Below are 16,285 nucleotides of genomic sequence, written 5' to 3'. Positions count from 1 at the left end.
TAAAAACATGCTGGTATTGGGATAGAAATTTCACAAACCAACTAGTGCTCATCTGCATTTACCTAAGTGGGATAGTGGAGGAACATTGACCTTTTTTAGTATCCCACACAGGCAGATAGAGTCATTTGCATAAGTCTCTCTGTGTGTCCTATCCAGTCTCAGTTCTTTTGCATAAAACAACAATGGGTTGTCTGCAAACTTAGGAAAGTTGCTCTTCAGTGTATGTGTTTATATAAAGGGAAGGATAAAGGGAAGGACCGCATGTCACAATGCCATAACTTAGCATCAAAGCAGGGCAAATTCGGAAGAGAATTGTAGTTATTTGTCACAATGGAACGAGATTGAAATCTACCAATGGGCAGAAAAAATGAGCAGACTGCCAAAATGTGGGTAACACTTTTTAATACATTTCATGAATAAGCTGTATTTAATGATGAATAAATGTACATTTTGTTATCTGTAAACATTTATAAACATGTGCGTTTACACGCATTGTAAGCATTACAGTTCATTAGCATTTATAACATTCTATAACTGTATAAAGCGTTATGGCAGGTTTGGTTCAAAGTGCATTATCATCTGTTTCTTTTCACTACAAGACAACATTGTGCTAATATGTTTTGAGAGGATGCCACAACCACAGGTCTGTCTGCCTGAATGACATGAAGAAAAGAAGGCATGGGACACACAAAGACCTTCAAGCAAATTAATTTGGTCAATTTTAAAACAGATAAAGAGAACATTGATGTCCAGTGGGAGAATGGCACTGGTGACTGAGTAAGCAGCTACCTTGCTCCTCCCTTTGGTTGGCTTGTTGACACAGCATCTTCAACAGTCTTTCATGCCATTGGATACGCTCCTTCACACATTGCTCCTACAGAAAGACAAATCCGCACATGTGCGTGCACACACATACCATCACAAGGAAATCTGGAACAGTGCTCAACCTTGGACCCATGTAAGCTTGTCGTCTCCTAGACACATGCATTCAACAAATTCAACACACTTCTCCAATTAATGCACACATTCTGACAGGTTAGAGACCCAGCCCTAGGACCAACGGACCAAGCGAGTGTAGCGATAGCGGTAGGTTAACTAATCGGTTTTGGAACACAACGCATATCTCATTCGTTCAATTGTTGCCTTGTTTCATGAAACGTCATAATCTGCCACACCAAATTAGGTTACAAATCAGTTAGACTATGTTTTTATGGAAATTGATGAATGAATGAATCAATAGTAGTTTATTCACTTTGCAGATAATGTAGTTTTTCTATATGTGGATCAAAATGTGGTTCTGGCAAATCTGGTCAAATGGTGCTTTTAATCAAGACTGTTGGATATTAAAGGTTTGTTTGATGCAGTTTAACAGCAAAGTTTCTAAAATCTATGCCTTATAATTTAGCTACAGGCTAAACCTATCATAAGTCTGTCAAGTCTCCTAAATGTATTTTGTCAGGCAACCTTCAGTCCAGTCATCACCAGAGGGCAGTCAAACTCCACAATGGATATTTGTGCATTATGTATTCGTTGGCTTCGGAAAGTATTCAGACCCTTTAACTTTTTCCACATATTGTTACGTTACAACCTTATTCTAAAATGTATTAAATCATTTTTTCCCCTCCTCAGTCTACACAGAATACCCAATAATGACAAAGCAAACACAGATTTTTAGAAATGTTTGCAAATTTATTAAAAATAAAAAACAGAAATATCACATTTACATACTGTAAGTATTCAAACCCTTTACTCTGTACTTTGTTGAAGCACCTATGGCAGCGATTACAGTATCGAGTCTTCTTGGCTATGACACTACAAACTTGGCACACCGGTATTTGGGGAGTTTCTCCCATTCTTCTCTTCAGATCCTCTCAAGTTCTGTCAGGTTGGATGGGGAGTGTCTCTGCACAGCTAGTTCCAGGTCTCTCCAGAGATGCTCGATCGGGTTCAAGTCTGGGCGCTGGCTGGGCCACTCAAGCACATTCAGAGACTTGTCCCTGAATTTCTTTAGGTGCCTTTTGGCAAACTCCAAGCGGGCTGTCACTTTCATTTTACTGAGGAGTGGCTTCTGTCTGGCCACTCTACCATAAAGGCCTGATTGGTGGAGTGCTGCAGTGATGGTTGTCCTTCTGGAAGGTTCTCACATCTCCACAGAGGACATCCAGAGCTCTTTCAGAGTGACTATCGGGTTCTTGGTCACCTCCCTTCTTCCCCGGTTGCTCAGTTTGCCCGGATGGCCAGCTCTAGGAAGAGTCTTGGTGGTTCTAAACTTATTCCATTTAATAATGATGGAGGACACTGTGTTCTTGGAGTTTTAGATGTCTAGATTGTTAATTATGATGTTAATATGGCCACAAATCCAGCTTTGCTAATATGACACCCAACAGAAGAAGCATTAGGCCTAGTATAAAGACTAATAAGGATTTAAATTTGTCAAAGTTAAACACACCTTTAGGAAACATTTTTGAACTTCAACTGCAGATGTTTTACATAAAACGTTTTAAACCATATAATTACTTTCAAATCAAACAACACAGTGACAAGTTAAGGCACTTACCATCAACCAATAAATTACAGATTTAAAAAATAAAGGTTTATGTTTTGTTCCTGGACGTATGCTTTAGGTCCATTTTTGAAAAATCACTTTTGTTTGTAACAATTCTTCCCTCAGAGAGATATATGAGCAGTTATCATAATGTACCAATGACATGCAGAACAGCAATCTCCAGTACAAGCTTAATCACTGGCACTGTGGACATTAAGTTTGAAAAGTTGAATAAATATATAAGGGACATAAAGACTACATAAAGTTTTCAGTCCACTAGTTTGTGTCTTCAGTTTATCACAACAAGATAGTAAACCTGAAAATATATTGTTGATCAAAGAGGTTAAAAAAAGTATTGACAAAAAGTAGAACTGAGAAGTTCCCAGATTGCCTGATGAATATCTCATACCACCATGAATATGACAGTACAATACTCACAGTTAATCACTTTATTCCGTATACCATAAGTATAAACACGACTTAAGTCCGTTTCTGCATATGATGCTACATGCTGATGCATTTGACAGCAATGACAAAACCCTTCCAGCGAGCCAAAAATTGGTCCCTATAGTTCAAGGTAAGAGTGTTGATATTGGTTACAGACTGTACTGTTTCAATGTCCTTGTTCTTTTAACAGAATGTCAATAAATGGCTTTATTTTGCATTAAGTAAATAAAAACGACATCAGTTAAGTGATTCATTCACTACCATGGATGAATGTTTTCTCTGAGCAGATCCACCATCCAGTTTTACCCCAAGGGAGCACTGAACAGCACTTTGACTGATGGCATCAAATCAAAACATTCATCCATAGTAGCATGGGCAATTCCTTCTAGGTTGGGCGATATTACAATTTTCATAGTGTCGATTTTCCCCCATTAGTCTCCTGTCTAGCTGCCCTAATACAGACACTTGCATGCTTAGAAAAATAATTATTATATATGGACAACACTCGACACATCACTGTAGGAAACATCCAACATTCAAAACATATGGTTACAATAGATATGCTACTGTCTGGTTGAATCCAAATACCTTGGTGGTAAGTCAGAGACAATCTTCGGTCTGAAAATAAGTTAGACTTACACTAAGTGTACAAAACATTAAGAACACCTGCTCTTTCCATGACATAGACTGCCCAGGTGAATCCAGGTGAAAGCTATGATCCCTTATTGATGTTAAATCCACTTCAATCAGTGTAGATGAAGGGGAGGAGACAGGTTAAATAAGGATTTTTAAGCCTTGAGACAATTGAGACATGAATTGTGTATGTGTGCCATTCAGAGGGTGAATGGGCAAAACACAAGATTTAAGTGCCTTTGAACAGGGTATGGTAGTAGGTGCCAGGCACACCGGTTTGTGTCAAGAACTGCAATGCTGCTGGGTTTTTCACGCTCAACAGCTTCCTGTGTGTATCAGGAATGGTCCACCACCCAAAAGACATCCAGCCAACTTGATACAACAGTGGGAAGCATTGGAGTCAACATGGGCCAGCATCCCTGTGGGATGCTTTCGGCACCTTGCGGAGTCTATGCCCTGATGAATTAAGGCTTTTCGGAGGGAAAAACTCAATATTCAGAAGGTGTTCCTAATGTTTGGTATACTCTGTGTCTATGTAGGCACTAGGCAGGTCTGTTCCTTCACTTCAAGGCCTCTTGCCAATCCCCTGCCATGCTCAGTCCAGATGTGCACGGTAGGCTAAATGCCTTCTAGGAAAGAACTAAGGGCAAAAGCAGCTGCTTTAGGTCTCCTCGTCCCATGGGCAGAGCTGTTTATGGGGGACGTAGTAGTCAAAGCGGTAGCCCTTGCTGCAGCTCCTGATGCCACACTTGTACGGGTTGGCCCTTCCAGCTGCGCCCCGGCGGCTGCGACAGTATTTGAGCAGGCAGGGGAGCCACTCCAGACGTAGGTGATAGCTGCAGAAGCATGGCTGCCACAGGTCCAGAGTGGAGGGGCATCGCTGCAGACCAGAGACGTCCACTGTCTGGGGCAGGGGCTCAAACTCAATGGCCTCTATTCCTGTAGAGACATTTTGACTTTCGATCAAAGAATGTCTGTTAAAATGCATGGCAATGAACTTCATAGCTGTGCAGATAAACATCCAAAAGCTTAGAGACACTTAGGGAACAATATGGGGGAAAAAAGCTAGGATAGATATAATGAAGAAGTTCCTTTAAAACACCCAAACAACACTAACAGAGCATCTGAATGGAAGCCAAACTCACCTTTATCCAGCCAATGCTTGGTGTCAGCTGCCCGGGTATAAAACCCCTCATGGGCCTCCTTACACACGTTGTGGATGAGTGTGTTGAGGTGCCCTGCATGACTCACGTTCACCGCCATGTCCATGTGGAGGTGTTCCTCCCCACGCTTCTCCTCTGCCGTGCGGACCAAGTGGGGGTTCTTCTGTAGAATCCCATCACAGAACAGCTATATTTTAAAATTCGAGGAAGTTCAAAAAAGGACAAGTATTGCTGGTAGAATAAATTTAGCAATAGAAGTAAGCTCCACTACTTTTGTGTGAGGATTAACAGTTTGGTGGTAAGTCAGATAACATTGTGCAGTAAAGAAAATTTTAATTGCCTACAATAACATTTTTACATTATGGGCTGTATTGAAAGTCCAGGACGAGGCTTATTCTGTGTCTGGGAAACCAGCCCTATAACATGTTATTATAACACAAAATGGGTCGTTCCACCAATCCGGTGCCTTTTGAGAAGTAAAAAAAAAAAAAAGTTATCTTTCGCCTCATTTTAACATTCTGTCGTCAGCTTCATCGAAACACGTATTCCCACGAAGAGGTTCAATTTAAAAAATACTACACTACCGGTCAAAAGTTTTAGAACACTTACTCATTCAAGGGTTTTTCTATATTTGTACTATTTTCTACATTGTAGAATAATAGTGAAGACATCAAAAATATGAAATAACACATATGCAATCATGTAGTGTCATGACCTTGGCCTGTTGGGGGACGTTCATGACCCCCATAAATACCGTTCCCCCTTTTCCTCTCTCTACTCTACCGATGTGACTATTGAAAATCCCTTTGTTAACATAGAGAGTCTGGGAACATCAAAAGGTGGGAAACGGAACCCTATTTCGGTAATCCAACCAGTTGAAAATATGCGTTGGTACTTACTGAATATGATGTCAGATCAGTTGGCGTCTGAGACATTATTACTGATGATAGGACGACATAAACTGTATCTTGGAAAGTCTACACATTCTAGTTATCAGATTCACATGGAATTGTTGTGCAATTTAAATGTTTAAATATGAAAATATTTGTGAAAAGATTAAATGTAATTTTAGCTTCTAAATGAGAGAATTGGTTTTCATGAGTGAACTATGCTCAACTCAGTGGCCCCGCCCATGTGAACAGACATGGCCCTCTCTCCCAACCCTATATAAGCCCCTTTACAAAAATGTAACTTCCTGTTCCAAGGATGTGAGGACTTGCGGTCCCCACGTTGAAAGGACAAAGACCACCTACAGAACTAAGTCAACCTCAGCAGGAACCTAATGAAATTAGCATCGAATTTCAACATGAAGATGACGGTCAACACGCCGAAAGGATGAATTTCGACTATACCAGCCAGAATATAGCATGAGCTTAAAAGTATGGCAACTTGGTATGTACTTTGAACTCTTATTCACTAAAGAAGTGAAACCACCTAGTCGTTGTGTTAGCGCAGCAACTGTAGACGTGGGCTAGGAGAGGACGGACACAGTATCTGTCCTACCACACGACAACGGTACTACCAAGTATCCAGTTTACCACCAGAGACATTCTTCAAAGGACAAGAGATCCCTGCTGGGCAAACCGGCCTACTATCTACGACCAATCTACCGAAGCGCAGCTCAGAGTAAATCTTTATTGCATTTTCCTTTTTTCAAATGGGCGGTTATTTAGAATGCATAAGATTCTGTATTTATGATAGCATAGCTTCTCCCTTTGTCACTCATTCTTCCCGCTCTTTCATTCAAAACCCAACCCCCTTTCTTTGTGTAACCAGCCGTCATATCTGTTCCGTCCGCTAGGGACGTTTTCCTTTATAACATAATTTCTAATCAATGTATGATCCATTCTGTGTAGATGTAATTCTGTTTGGTATTAGGTATTTAGTAAATAAATAAACCAAATTTTGTATTGCTGATTCAACCTGTTCGCCAGGGTTGAATCAGTTGTAAAGTTGTAAATAACCAAGAATTTACAACTTTCAGATGAAACTAAGGTGAGGATTAAATTTTGACTGCTACTGATGTAAAAGATGACTAGGTCTTTAAGAGTTTATTCGGAAGATAACAGCTCTATAAACATTCTTCCGTGGTGCCCCAACTTTCAAGTTAATTACATTTACCTGATTAGCTTAATCAGGTAATATTAATTACAGAGAAATTATTTTATAGAATAGCATGTCATATCACTTAATCCGGCATAGCCAAAAACATGACAGTAGTAACCAAAAAAGTGTTAAACAAATATAATATTTTAGATTCTTCAAATAGCCACCTTTGCCTTGATGACAGCTTTGCACACTCTTGGCATTCTCTCAACCAGCTTCATGAGGTAGGCACCTGGGAATGCATTTCAATTAACAGGTGGGCCTTCTTAAAAGTTAATTTGTTGAATTTCTTTCCTTCTTAATGTGTTTGAGCCAATCAGTTGTGACAAGGTGGTGGGGGGGGAGGGGTTATACAGAAGATAGCCCTATTTGGTAAATGACCAAGTCCATATTATGGCAAGAACAGCTCAAATAAGCAAAGAGAAACAACAGTCCATCATTACTTTAAGACATGAAGGTTAGTCAATCCGAGGAATTTCAAGAACTTTGAACGTTTTTTCAAGTGCAGTTGCAAAAACCATCAAGCGCTATGATGAAACTGGCTCTCATGAGGACTACCACAGGAATGGAATATCCGGAGTTACCTCTACTGCAGAGGATACGTTCATTAGATTTACCAGCCTCAGAAATTGCAGCCCAAATAAATGCTTCACAGAGTTTAAGTAATAGACACATCTCAACATCAACTGTTCAGAGGAGACTGTGTGAATCAGGCCTACATGGTCGAATTGCTGTAAAGAAAACACTACTAAAGGACACAAATAATAAGAAGAGACTTGCTTGGGCCAATAAATACTTGCAATGGACATTAGACCGGTGGAAATGTGTCCTTTGGACTGGAGTCCAAATTGGAGATTTTTGGTTCCAACCACCATGTCTTTATGAGGTGTGGGTGAACGGATGATCTCCGCATGTGTATTTCCCACCGTAACGTATGGAGGAAGAGGTGTTATGGTGTGGGGGTGCTTTGCTGGTGACACTGTCTGTGATTTACTTTGAATTCAAGGCATACTTAACCAGCATGGCTACCACAGCATTCTGCAGTGATACGCCATCCCATCTGGTTTGGGCTTAGTGGAACTATAAATTGTTTTGAACAGGACAATGACCCAACACACCTCCAGGCTGTGTAAGGGCTATTTTACCGAGAAGGAGAATGATGGAGTGCTGCATCAGATGACCTGACCTCCACAATCCCCCAACATCAGACAAATTGAAATGGTTTGGGATGAGTCGGACCGCAGAGTGAAGGAAAAACAGCCAATAAGTGCTTAGCATAATGTGGGAACTCTTCAAGACTGTTGGAAAAGCATTCCAGGTGAAGCTGGTTGAGAGAATACCAAGAGTGTGCAAAGCTGTCATCAAGGCAAAGGGTGGCTACTTTGAAGAATCTCAAATATAAAATATATTTAGATTTGTTTAACACTTTTTAGGCTACTACGATTCCATATGTGTTATTCCATAGTTTTGATGTCTTCACTATTATTCTACAATGTAGAAAATAGTACAAATAAAGAAAAACCCTTGAATGAGTAGGTGTTCTATAACTTTTGCGGTAGTGTATATAAAGTGCCTACTAAGTGCCAAGTAAAGTAACATGGTTGACTGTGTAATAGGGTTGACAATAAATCCCTTTGTGACAGTGGGAATAGAAGATTGTTGTGTGCAACACGAATTGGCAATTAAATTAAATTCAACATTTAAATTGTTAAAACATTTCTAGCCTGTGTATCTAGGGGTAAGAGGGTTGACATGTTATGCTCAACCCATTCAGTTTTCCAACACAAAACACCAGAAAATTGCCAAAAAGTATAGAACCAGCTCACCTGCTTTCACCATATTGAAAAACAGTTCGGTTTACGTAACAGGGTTGATCTTAATGAGGGAGAGGGAAAGGGAAAGGGGGGACACCTAGTCAGTTGTACAACTGAATGCCTTCAACTGAAATGTCTTCCGCATTTAACCCAACCCCTCTGAATCAGAGAGGTGCCTGGGGGCTGTGGGTTAACTGCCTTGCTCAGGGGCAGAACGACGACAGATTTTTCCCTTGTCAACTTGGGACAGACATAAATGAATCACTAATCACATGAAATAAATTAAGGCTTCCTAGAAGTCACAGTGAAATGCTGAATTTTGGCACTTTAGCAAGTCTTTATTGATATTAAAAATAGATTTATTGAATTATCCATGTGGTCTATATTAAAGGGCACTTAATTTAATATAACAAGCTTTTAAAATTCAATATTAGTGCAAAATATATACTTAAAATATCAAAGGGATGCAAAAGGCACTCTTTCATGTAAAGACCCATCTCTTATAATAACACCATTGGTACCATTCCTCCACATCCAAAACCTGTCCCTAGTTACCTCTCTCTGTGCCCTATATGGGAATGATGGCCCAGATTATGAGGGACGGTGGTGGTTTGTTACAGCAGCTCACCTGTCTGAGGCGAGCCATGGACTCAGTGGGGATGATCTCGTGGTGATCGAGGCGCGAGACAAAGCACAGCACCTGGTATTGGTTCTGGCCTCGCTCTGGCTCCCCCAGGATCAGAGCTCGGACGATCCTCACATCCTGAAAAAAGAGAGAGGAGAGAAATATGAAATATAAACAGGATATAAATTCACATATTAGTGATACAATATAAACTGAGTTCACAAAACATTAAGAAGACCTTCCTAATATTGAGTTGCACCCCCCCATTTTGCCCTCAGAACAGACTCAATTTGTCAGGGCATGGACTCTACTAGGTGTCGAAAGAAACTACATACATACTGCATGGCATAAGGGAACCTTCGTGTAAAAGTGCTGCCAAAACTCCACTATGCGTTTGGCATAAGGATAATCCATAAATAAGTAACTACTATATCAAGGGTCATGTCTGTTATGAGGGCTGACCTGACCTGACCTGACCTTCACTGGAAACATGAGACCTGAATCCAACCCTATACCCACATCTGTCACAATGCTACACTGACTTCATTTTGGCTATCCCAACATCGACTATGTTTACATGCACACAATAGTATGATTATTGTGAATACTCATATTAATATAATACTAAGATTAAACCATTTACATGATTTGCAAGAAGAACATTTAACCTTATAATGCGGTTAACATGTACAGATCTGATAATCAGGCTATAGTGCCTTCAGAAAGTATTCACAACCCTTTACTTTGTCCACATTTGTTGTGTTACAAAGTAGAATTAAAATGGATGTGATGGTCATTTTTGGTCAAATTTCTACACAAAATACTCTTTAATGTCAAATAGGGAGAAATATTCAAACATTTGTAAAGAAATATATTAAAAAAAATAATGTATCGTGATTAGATAAGTATTCAAGCCCTGATTAAATACATGCTAGAATCACCTTTGGCAGTGATTACAGCTGTGGGTCTTTATGGGTAAGTCTCTAATAGCTTTGCACCCCTGGATTGTACAATATTTGCGCATTATTACTTTTAAAATATTTCAAGTTGGTTGTTGATCATTGCTAGACAGCCATTTCCAAGTCTTGCCATCGATTTTTAAGTCAAAACTGTAACTAGGCCACTCAGGAGCATTCAATGTCATCTTGGTAAGTAACTCCAGTATATATTTGGCCTTGCGTTTTAGGTTATTCTCCTCCTGAAAGGTTAATTTACTCTTTCAGTGTCTGTTGGAAAGTAGACTGAACAAGGTTTTCCTCTAAGATTTTGCCTGTGCTTAGCTCTATTCTATTTATTTTTCTCATAAAAAGAACCCCATAGTCCTTGCTGATGACAAGCATACCCATAACATGATGCAGCCACCACCATGCTTGAAAATGTGAAGAGTGGTAGTCAGTGATATTTGTATTGGATTTGTCCCAAACATAACGCTTTGTATTCAGGACATAAACAACATTTCTTTGCCAATTCTTTGCAGTTTTACTTTAGTACCTTTATTGCCAACATAATGAATGTTTGGGAATATGTTTATTCTGTACAGGTTTCCTTCTTTTCACTCTGTCAATAATGTTAGTATTGTGGAGTAACTAAAATGTTGTTGATCCATCCTCAGTTTTCTCCTATCCCAGCCATTAAACTCTGTAATGGTTTTAAAGTCACCATTGGCCTCATGGTGAAATCACTGAGCAGTTTCCTTCCTCTCCGGCAACTGAGTTTGGATGGACGCCTCTTTCTTTGTAGTGACTGGGTGTATATTCAATGCCTGCTTTAAAAAAAATGTATCAAGCTACCAATAGATGCCATTCTTTGCGAACCATTGGAAAAAGAAAAAAAAAATGAAATTCACTGCTCGACCGAGGGACCTTACAGATAATTGTATGTGTGGGGTACAGAGATGATGTAGTAATTCAAAATCATGCTAGCCCTCACAAAACTAAACACATTAATGTTCTTGCAACGTTCCATTAAACGTGTCTATAACATTAGCACTATTATTGCACACAATGTGAATCCACGCAACTTACTATGTGACTTGTTAAGCAAATTTTTGCTCGCAAACTTATTTAGGCTTGAATATTTATTGACTCAAGACATTTCAGCTTTTCATTTTTAATTAATTTGTAAAAAATGTAATTCCACTTTGACAGACTGAATTTAAAATATATAAAATGTAGTTTTGTTGGTCACTGTTCTACACATGATACCCCATTTCATGTGTAGGCCAGTGACCAAACAAAATACATTTTATATATTTTAAATTCAGGCAGTGACACAACAAAATGTGGGAAAAACAAAGGGGTGTGAACACTTTCTGAAGGCACTGTAACTAATAAGACTTTCTGAAGGCACTGTACCTAATAAGACTTTCTGAAGGCACTGTACCTAATAAGACTTTCTGAAGGCACTGTACCTAATAAGACTTTCTGAAGGCACTGTACCTAATAAGACTTTCTGAAGGCACTGTACCTAATAAGACTTTCTGAAGGCACTGTACCTAATAAGACTTTCTGAAGGCACTGTACCTAATAAGACTTTCTGAAGGCACTGTACCTAATAAGACTTTCTGAAGGCACTGTACCTAATAAGACTTTCTGAAGGCACTGTACCTAATAAGACTTTGAAAAATGCAGAAAATCGCCAATCAAAATAATCCTTGTATCACAGTGTTCATATTATTTTTGGGAAGCTTATTTTATTCTGAGTTCATACATATACAGTTTGTATGTGAAAACTATTTCTAAGATAGATAGTCTACTATCATTTCCGAACACACTTCACTCGCACCAAAGAGGGAGGCTCGTGAAAGCACATGCGTGAATCAAATACACTGCATTAACTCCGATTAAGGTGTTACATTTTCTAATAATTCAAAAGATAGTAAAAACTAAAAAACTGGCGTTTCAATTCGTTGATGGTTACTCCGCTTATGACCTTATCATAATTAGGATTATGCCAAACTCAGAGTAGTGTCATAAGCAGTTGAATATATTAATATAATATTTAATAATTATTGTGCATGTAAACATACTCATTCTTAAAACTCCCAGTAGAACACAAAGCCGAGGTAAACATCCCAGTCAGCTGAGTAGACAAAGGAAGACAAGGCTATCTGAACAAGGAACAAGTCCTTTTCTTCTATTCATTTACCCATCCCATTGGGTTGATCTCCCTCTGAGTAAAACAAATACCATGATTCAAACACTCTGGTCCTCAAGTTCGAGATGTCGATAATGAGGTCAGGGAAACTGTGGAGTGGTTGAGGTAAAAAAGACAAGAAGGAGGAGGAGGATGGGGGACTCTTGTTTCCCCTACTGTGACGGTAGAATATCCAGAGGAGCAGATGGATGGGGTATACAGAGTGGGGGAGGGGATGGGAGCATTCCTGGAGGGGCCTGTGCACAACTCGATTCAAGGCGGGTTTCTTATGGTTGAACTCCAGGCCACCCACAGTCTACGCAACGGATCCGCAATGGATCTGCTGGAGGTTAGTTTGCATATGTACTTTTGTGAGGCTGAATTTTTGGAATGCAACGCAAATGGAGCTCCGTAGCTCTGTTTGCGTAGACTGTGAAATCACTGTGGTGGGCCCTTAACCTCTCAATGGGCAACACGTGATTGTCTAATGACTAGCATGATCACTAGAGTCCAAGGACAGCTAAAGTGAGACATGGTTTGGGGATTGACCCGACAAAATAGGAGGGATTCACACCGACAGAGGATACAGAAACAAAGCTATTTAAATAGGGATTAGGCCGCACGTTGAGAATATCACCACAGTCTGTGAACAAAGCATCAACTGTCTTTATATAAATCTTTGAACAAAGTACCCTATAACATAACTTGATTAAAATGCTTACTGAACACACCAACACTGATAAAATCATCATGAACAAAAAAACTATGTCAAATGTTACTTTCTCAAAGGATTGTATTTGACCAATAACTGCACTGATGCTGTAAAAAGATAGCCTGTACAAAACTTAAATCCGACCTAACAAGCTTCCATGGGGCAGCTAATAGCTGGAGGTGAGGGTGCGGAGATGAATGTGTAGTTGGCTCATCATGCATACAATATGATATAACCTGCATGGGTTTGCAGCTGCCCTGGTTCTTCATGGGGGCTGGGTTGGCATGGTAAATACCTCTCACTGACAGACAGAAGAAACGCACCACAGAGCCTCCGATGACAGGTCAAACTGCAGCTCTCATAAGGATAAAGTGATAGGTGACTCTTTTCCTTCATCTTATCCCCATGCCATCACAACCTGGGACCAAACAAATGACAGATGGCTTGGGAATCGCACCAATGGTTGAATTGAGATAAATTCAACAGGAGATGTGTGTATGGTGGTGTATGGGGGAGATTTCCATTTCTCAACTAGGCTTGAGGCAGAAAGATATTTTCCTGTTTTAAAAACTAAGGTTTCTTAAGGTCATGCTGTAATAGCGTTCAATGTATGAAGTGGATGTAACTTGTGGGCCACATGATCGCCATTACAGTCGTATGCAACGGTCTACAATCCTGGGTACCTTTAACATCACTCCAGCTTGGCAGGCCTCTCACAACTGGATACAGACTGTTCCCTGTCTGGTGAAAAATGAAATATGGCTTAAAATGTCATGGTATTGATATTAAGGTCTGAAAGGCAAGTGTATTTTGTCATTGCCTAAAAAGTTGATTCATCTGTTCACATACAGAGGGAGGGGGAGGAATAGGGGAGGAACCAGAAACAAACAACAAAGCGGCCAAAAAGACTTGAAAAATAATACCAAAATGCATCTGGAATTCTCAGCCATTGATGCAGGATTCTCTGAATATTGCACAGCCCATTTACTTCTTAAACAATTATCATGTTATTCTCCAGTTAGACTCTGTGTCTTTCTGCTCCCCCACTACACACCATAGGAAGACAAATATTCCCTTCATTTTTTCATTGCACCTTTTCAACAGGTTCCTCTACAAGATGAGATGTCTCGCCTGGCTGTACAGTAACTCCACTCTGGCAGCTGGCCTTCAGACCAATTCCAACTTTCCATAAATCTGCGTAATGCTGACAGGAGTAGATTGGAAGCACATGCATGGAGTGAGGGAAAGCTGCTGTCCAAATTGACTTGATCCAGACAGAAGAAAATATGTCCTGTTCCCCTGCCTGTTAACTGTAACCAGATAAGCCCACTGGGACTTCAGGAAAGTTTTCCAACAGGAGAAAAAAAGGCCTGATCACTGTAAGTCTGAGTGGAGTCAATGGGGGACGATAGTTGTATGATTCCTTAATTGCTCTACAAGTCAATAAGACTTTGAATGTGTCTGTAATGTCAGGATATCCTGGGTCCTTGTAGGGAGTTCATTAGCCAGGGCAATATCAAATGCCTGCTCAATCAGGGGTAGTTCACCACAAATCCTCATTAACAAACACTTGTATTGATTGTAATAATGGACAATCCCAAAATATAAATATGTCTATGTTCACAGAATATAACAAATACGATATAATTCCAAAAGTCGGTCCAAGAGGACTATTTGTCTTTGGTATTTCATCCCTTACAAAAAAAGATTGCTGTAAAAGGGCAGTAATTTCAGTCGGCTGTGGTACTTTGGAAGCAGTAATTGCAGAATAACTGCAGTGTACTGCAGTTGAACAACAGTTATACTGCATTCTAACTGCAGTAAAAAAATAAAAATAAATGTTATTTTGGACACAGTATTTGCAGCATACTGCAGTTATACTGCACTCTGACTGCAATTTTCTTTCGTAAGGGTTATGAAAACATTTGTCTGTTTGGCAACACAGCAGCATATAGTTAAATAGATATACAGTAGGTCTATAGATAATGGATAGGCCTTTATAATATAATGTCCAGGATATCTATATAATAGACAGCCTAATGGTGTGTATGTGTGTTTATATATATTGGTAGAAACATAATGCAGCATTTCACAGAGTTTTTAAAAACTGTTGTAAATATTTACATCGAAGAATATTGACTTAACTCACCCGTTTGAAATCAAATACCGCAGTAATATGAGTACCATCTCCTTGCTTGAACTCGACTGTAATGTCATCATTCTCACTGTTGGCGTCCAAAATCTCCTCCCCAATTAGTCCATCACTTAAACGCACTCGTACTTTTAGTTCTGAACAAATCCCAAGCGATACAAGAGTTACCACTAGCAGAGAAATCCGAACTGGTGGCGATATCTCCCTTCTATACATGCTGAAACTCATGGAATAACTTTAATAACTATTAAAAATCTGTCTACTACCCTTGTAAATAATATTGAAATCGGTCGCAAATATTTCCAAATCAACGAAAAGTCCCGAAAAGTCTGCATGAAGTTCAATCTATGATCCACATATTTAATTCAGTATTGTGAAATCTCTGCAAATGTTGGTGGGCTACCATCCCACATTGATCGTTGTGTCGCCCGAGTACGTTCTATATTCTGATACATTGTAGCGTTTCTGACGTCTGTGAATACAAGGTTTTTGCGCACAATCATTAGGCTACTGTAACATTTGCGCTCTTCGTTCAGACGACTTTAACCAGACTTATATTGTGGCAGCCTTCATGAAAAATTGGAAGTCCTCATTTGAGTTTACTATCCCGTTCCCGTCACTTCCTCTGACGAACCAGTGCGACGAACCTACTGCACTGTAGGCCTATTGTGGACAATTGCGGGCTCGCAAAACTAAATAAATATCACTCCCCAAACAATACTTCCCAAGAGGCGCCAATGACATCTGTTGCAGAATAAATTAACTCATGTTCCAATGATTCAATAGTTTGCGCAATAATACACTTAAGTGCATCAATGTGCCCTATTGTTATCGTAAGTGCCCAATTGTTATCCTACGCCTAGGGAAAGTAAATATTGAGCTTGACCAAACATTTCTAGGACATACAGATAGATCCCATGCCATGCCAAGCAAAGGATAGGTCAACTTCAAAT

General features: G+C 39.7%; 1 protein-coding gene across 2 annotated transcripts; it reads right to left on the bottom strand.

Moving 5' to 3' along the window:
- Positions 1-3,953: 3,953 nt before the first annotated feature.
- LOC120044376 (out at first protein homolog) lies at positions 3,954-16,070 on the bottom strand. Of its 2 annotated transcripts, none has more exons than XM_038989002.1 (4): positions 15,330-16,070; positions 9,337-9,471; positions 4,771-4,975; positions 3,954-4,564 (listed from the first exon to the last, which is right to left on the bottom strand). In XM_038989002.1, exons 1-4 carry the CDS (start codon positions 15,558-15,560, stop codon positions 4,287-4,289), a joined length of 849 nt encoding a protein of 282 aa, XP_038844930.1. In that variant the 5' UTR covers positions 15,561-16,070; the 3' UTR covers positions 3,954-4,286. The 2 variants fall into 2 exon arrangements, with proteins under 2 accessions (XP_038844930.1, XP_038844931.1); XM_038989003.1 differs by having other exon boundaries at positions 4,771-4,951; positions 15,330-16,065.
- Positions 16,071-16,285: the final 215 nt, after the last annotated feature.

The sequence above is a fragment of the Salvelinus namaycush genome, chromosome 3 (genome assembly GCF_016432855.1).
Source record: "Salvelinus namaycush isolate Seneca chromosome 3, SaNama_1.0, whole genome shotgun sequence".
Lineage (NCBI taxonomy): Eukaryota > Metazoa > Chordata > Actinopteri > Salmoniformes > Salmonidae > Salvelinus > Salvelinus namaycush.
The sequence above is the reverse complement of the archived record's forward strand: the minus strand, read 5'-3'. Positions and strand labels throughout refer to the sequence as shown.

What these genes read in the sequence shown, in the direction of transcription:
- LOC120044376 (XM_038989002.1), bottom strand. Translation starts at nt 15,560, where the DNA reads ATGAGTTTCAGCATGTATAGAAGGGAGATATCGCCACCAGTTCGGATT. An exon ending in CGGTATTTGATTTCAAACGG is followed by an intron (nt 9,472 to 15,329) that starts GTGAGTTAAGTC and finishes CTCTTTTTTCAG; the next exon opens with GATGTGAGGATCGTCCGAGC. An exon ending in CCATGGCTCGCCTCAGACAG is followed by an intron (nt 4,976 to 9,336) that starts GTGAGCTGCTGT and finishes TTTAAAATATAG; the next exon opens with CTGTTCTGTGATGGGATTCT.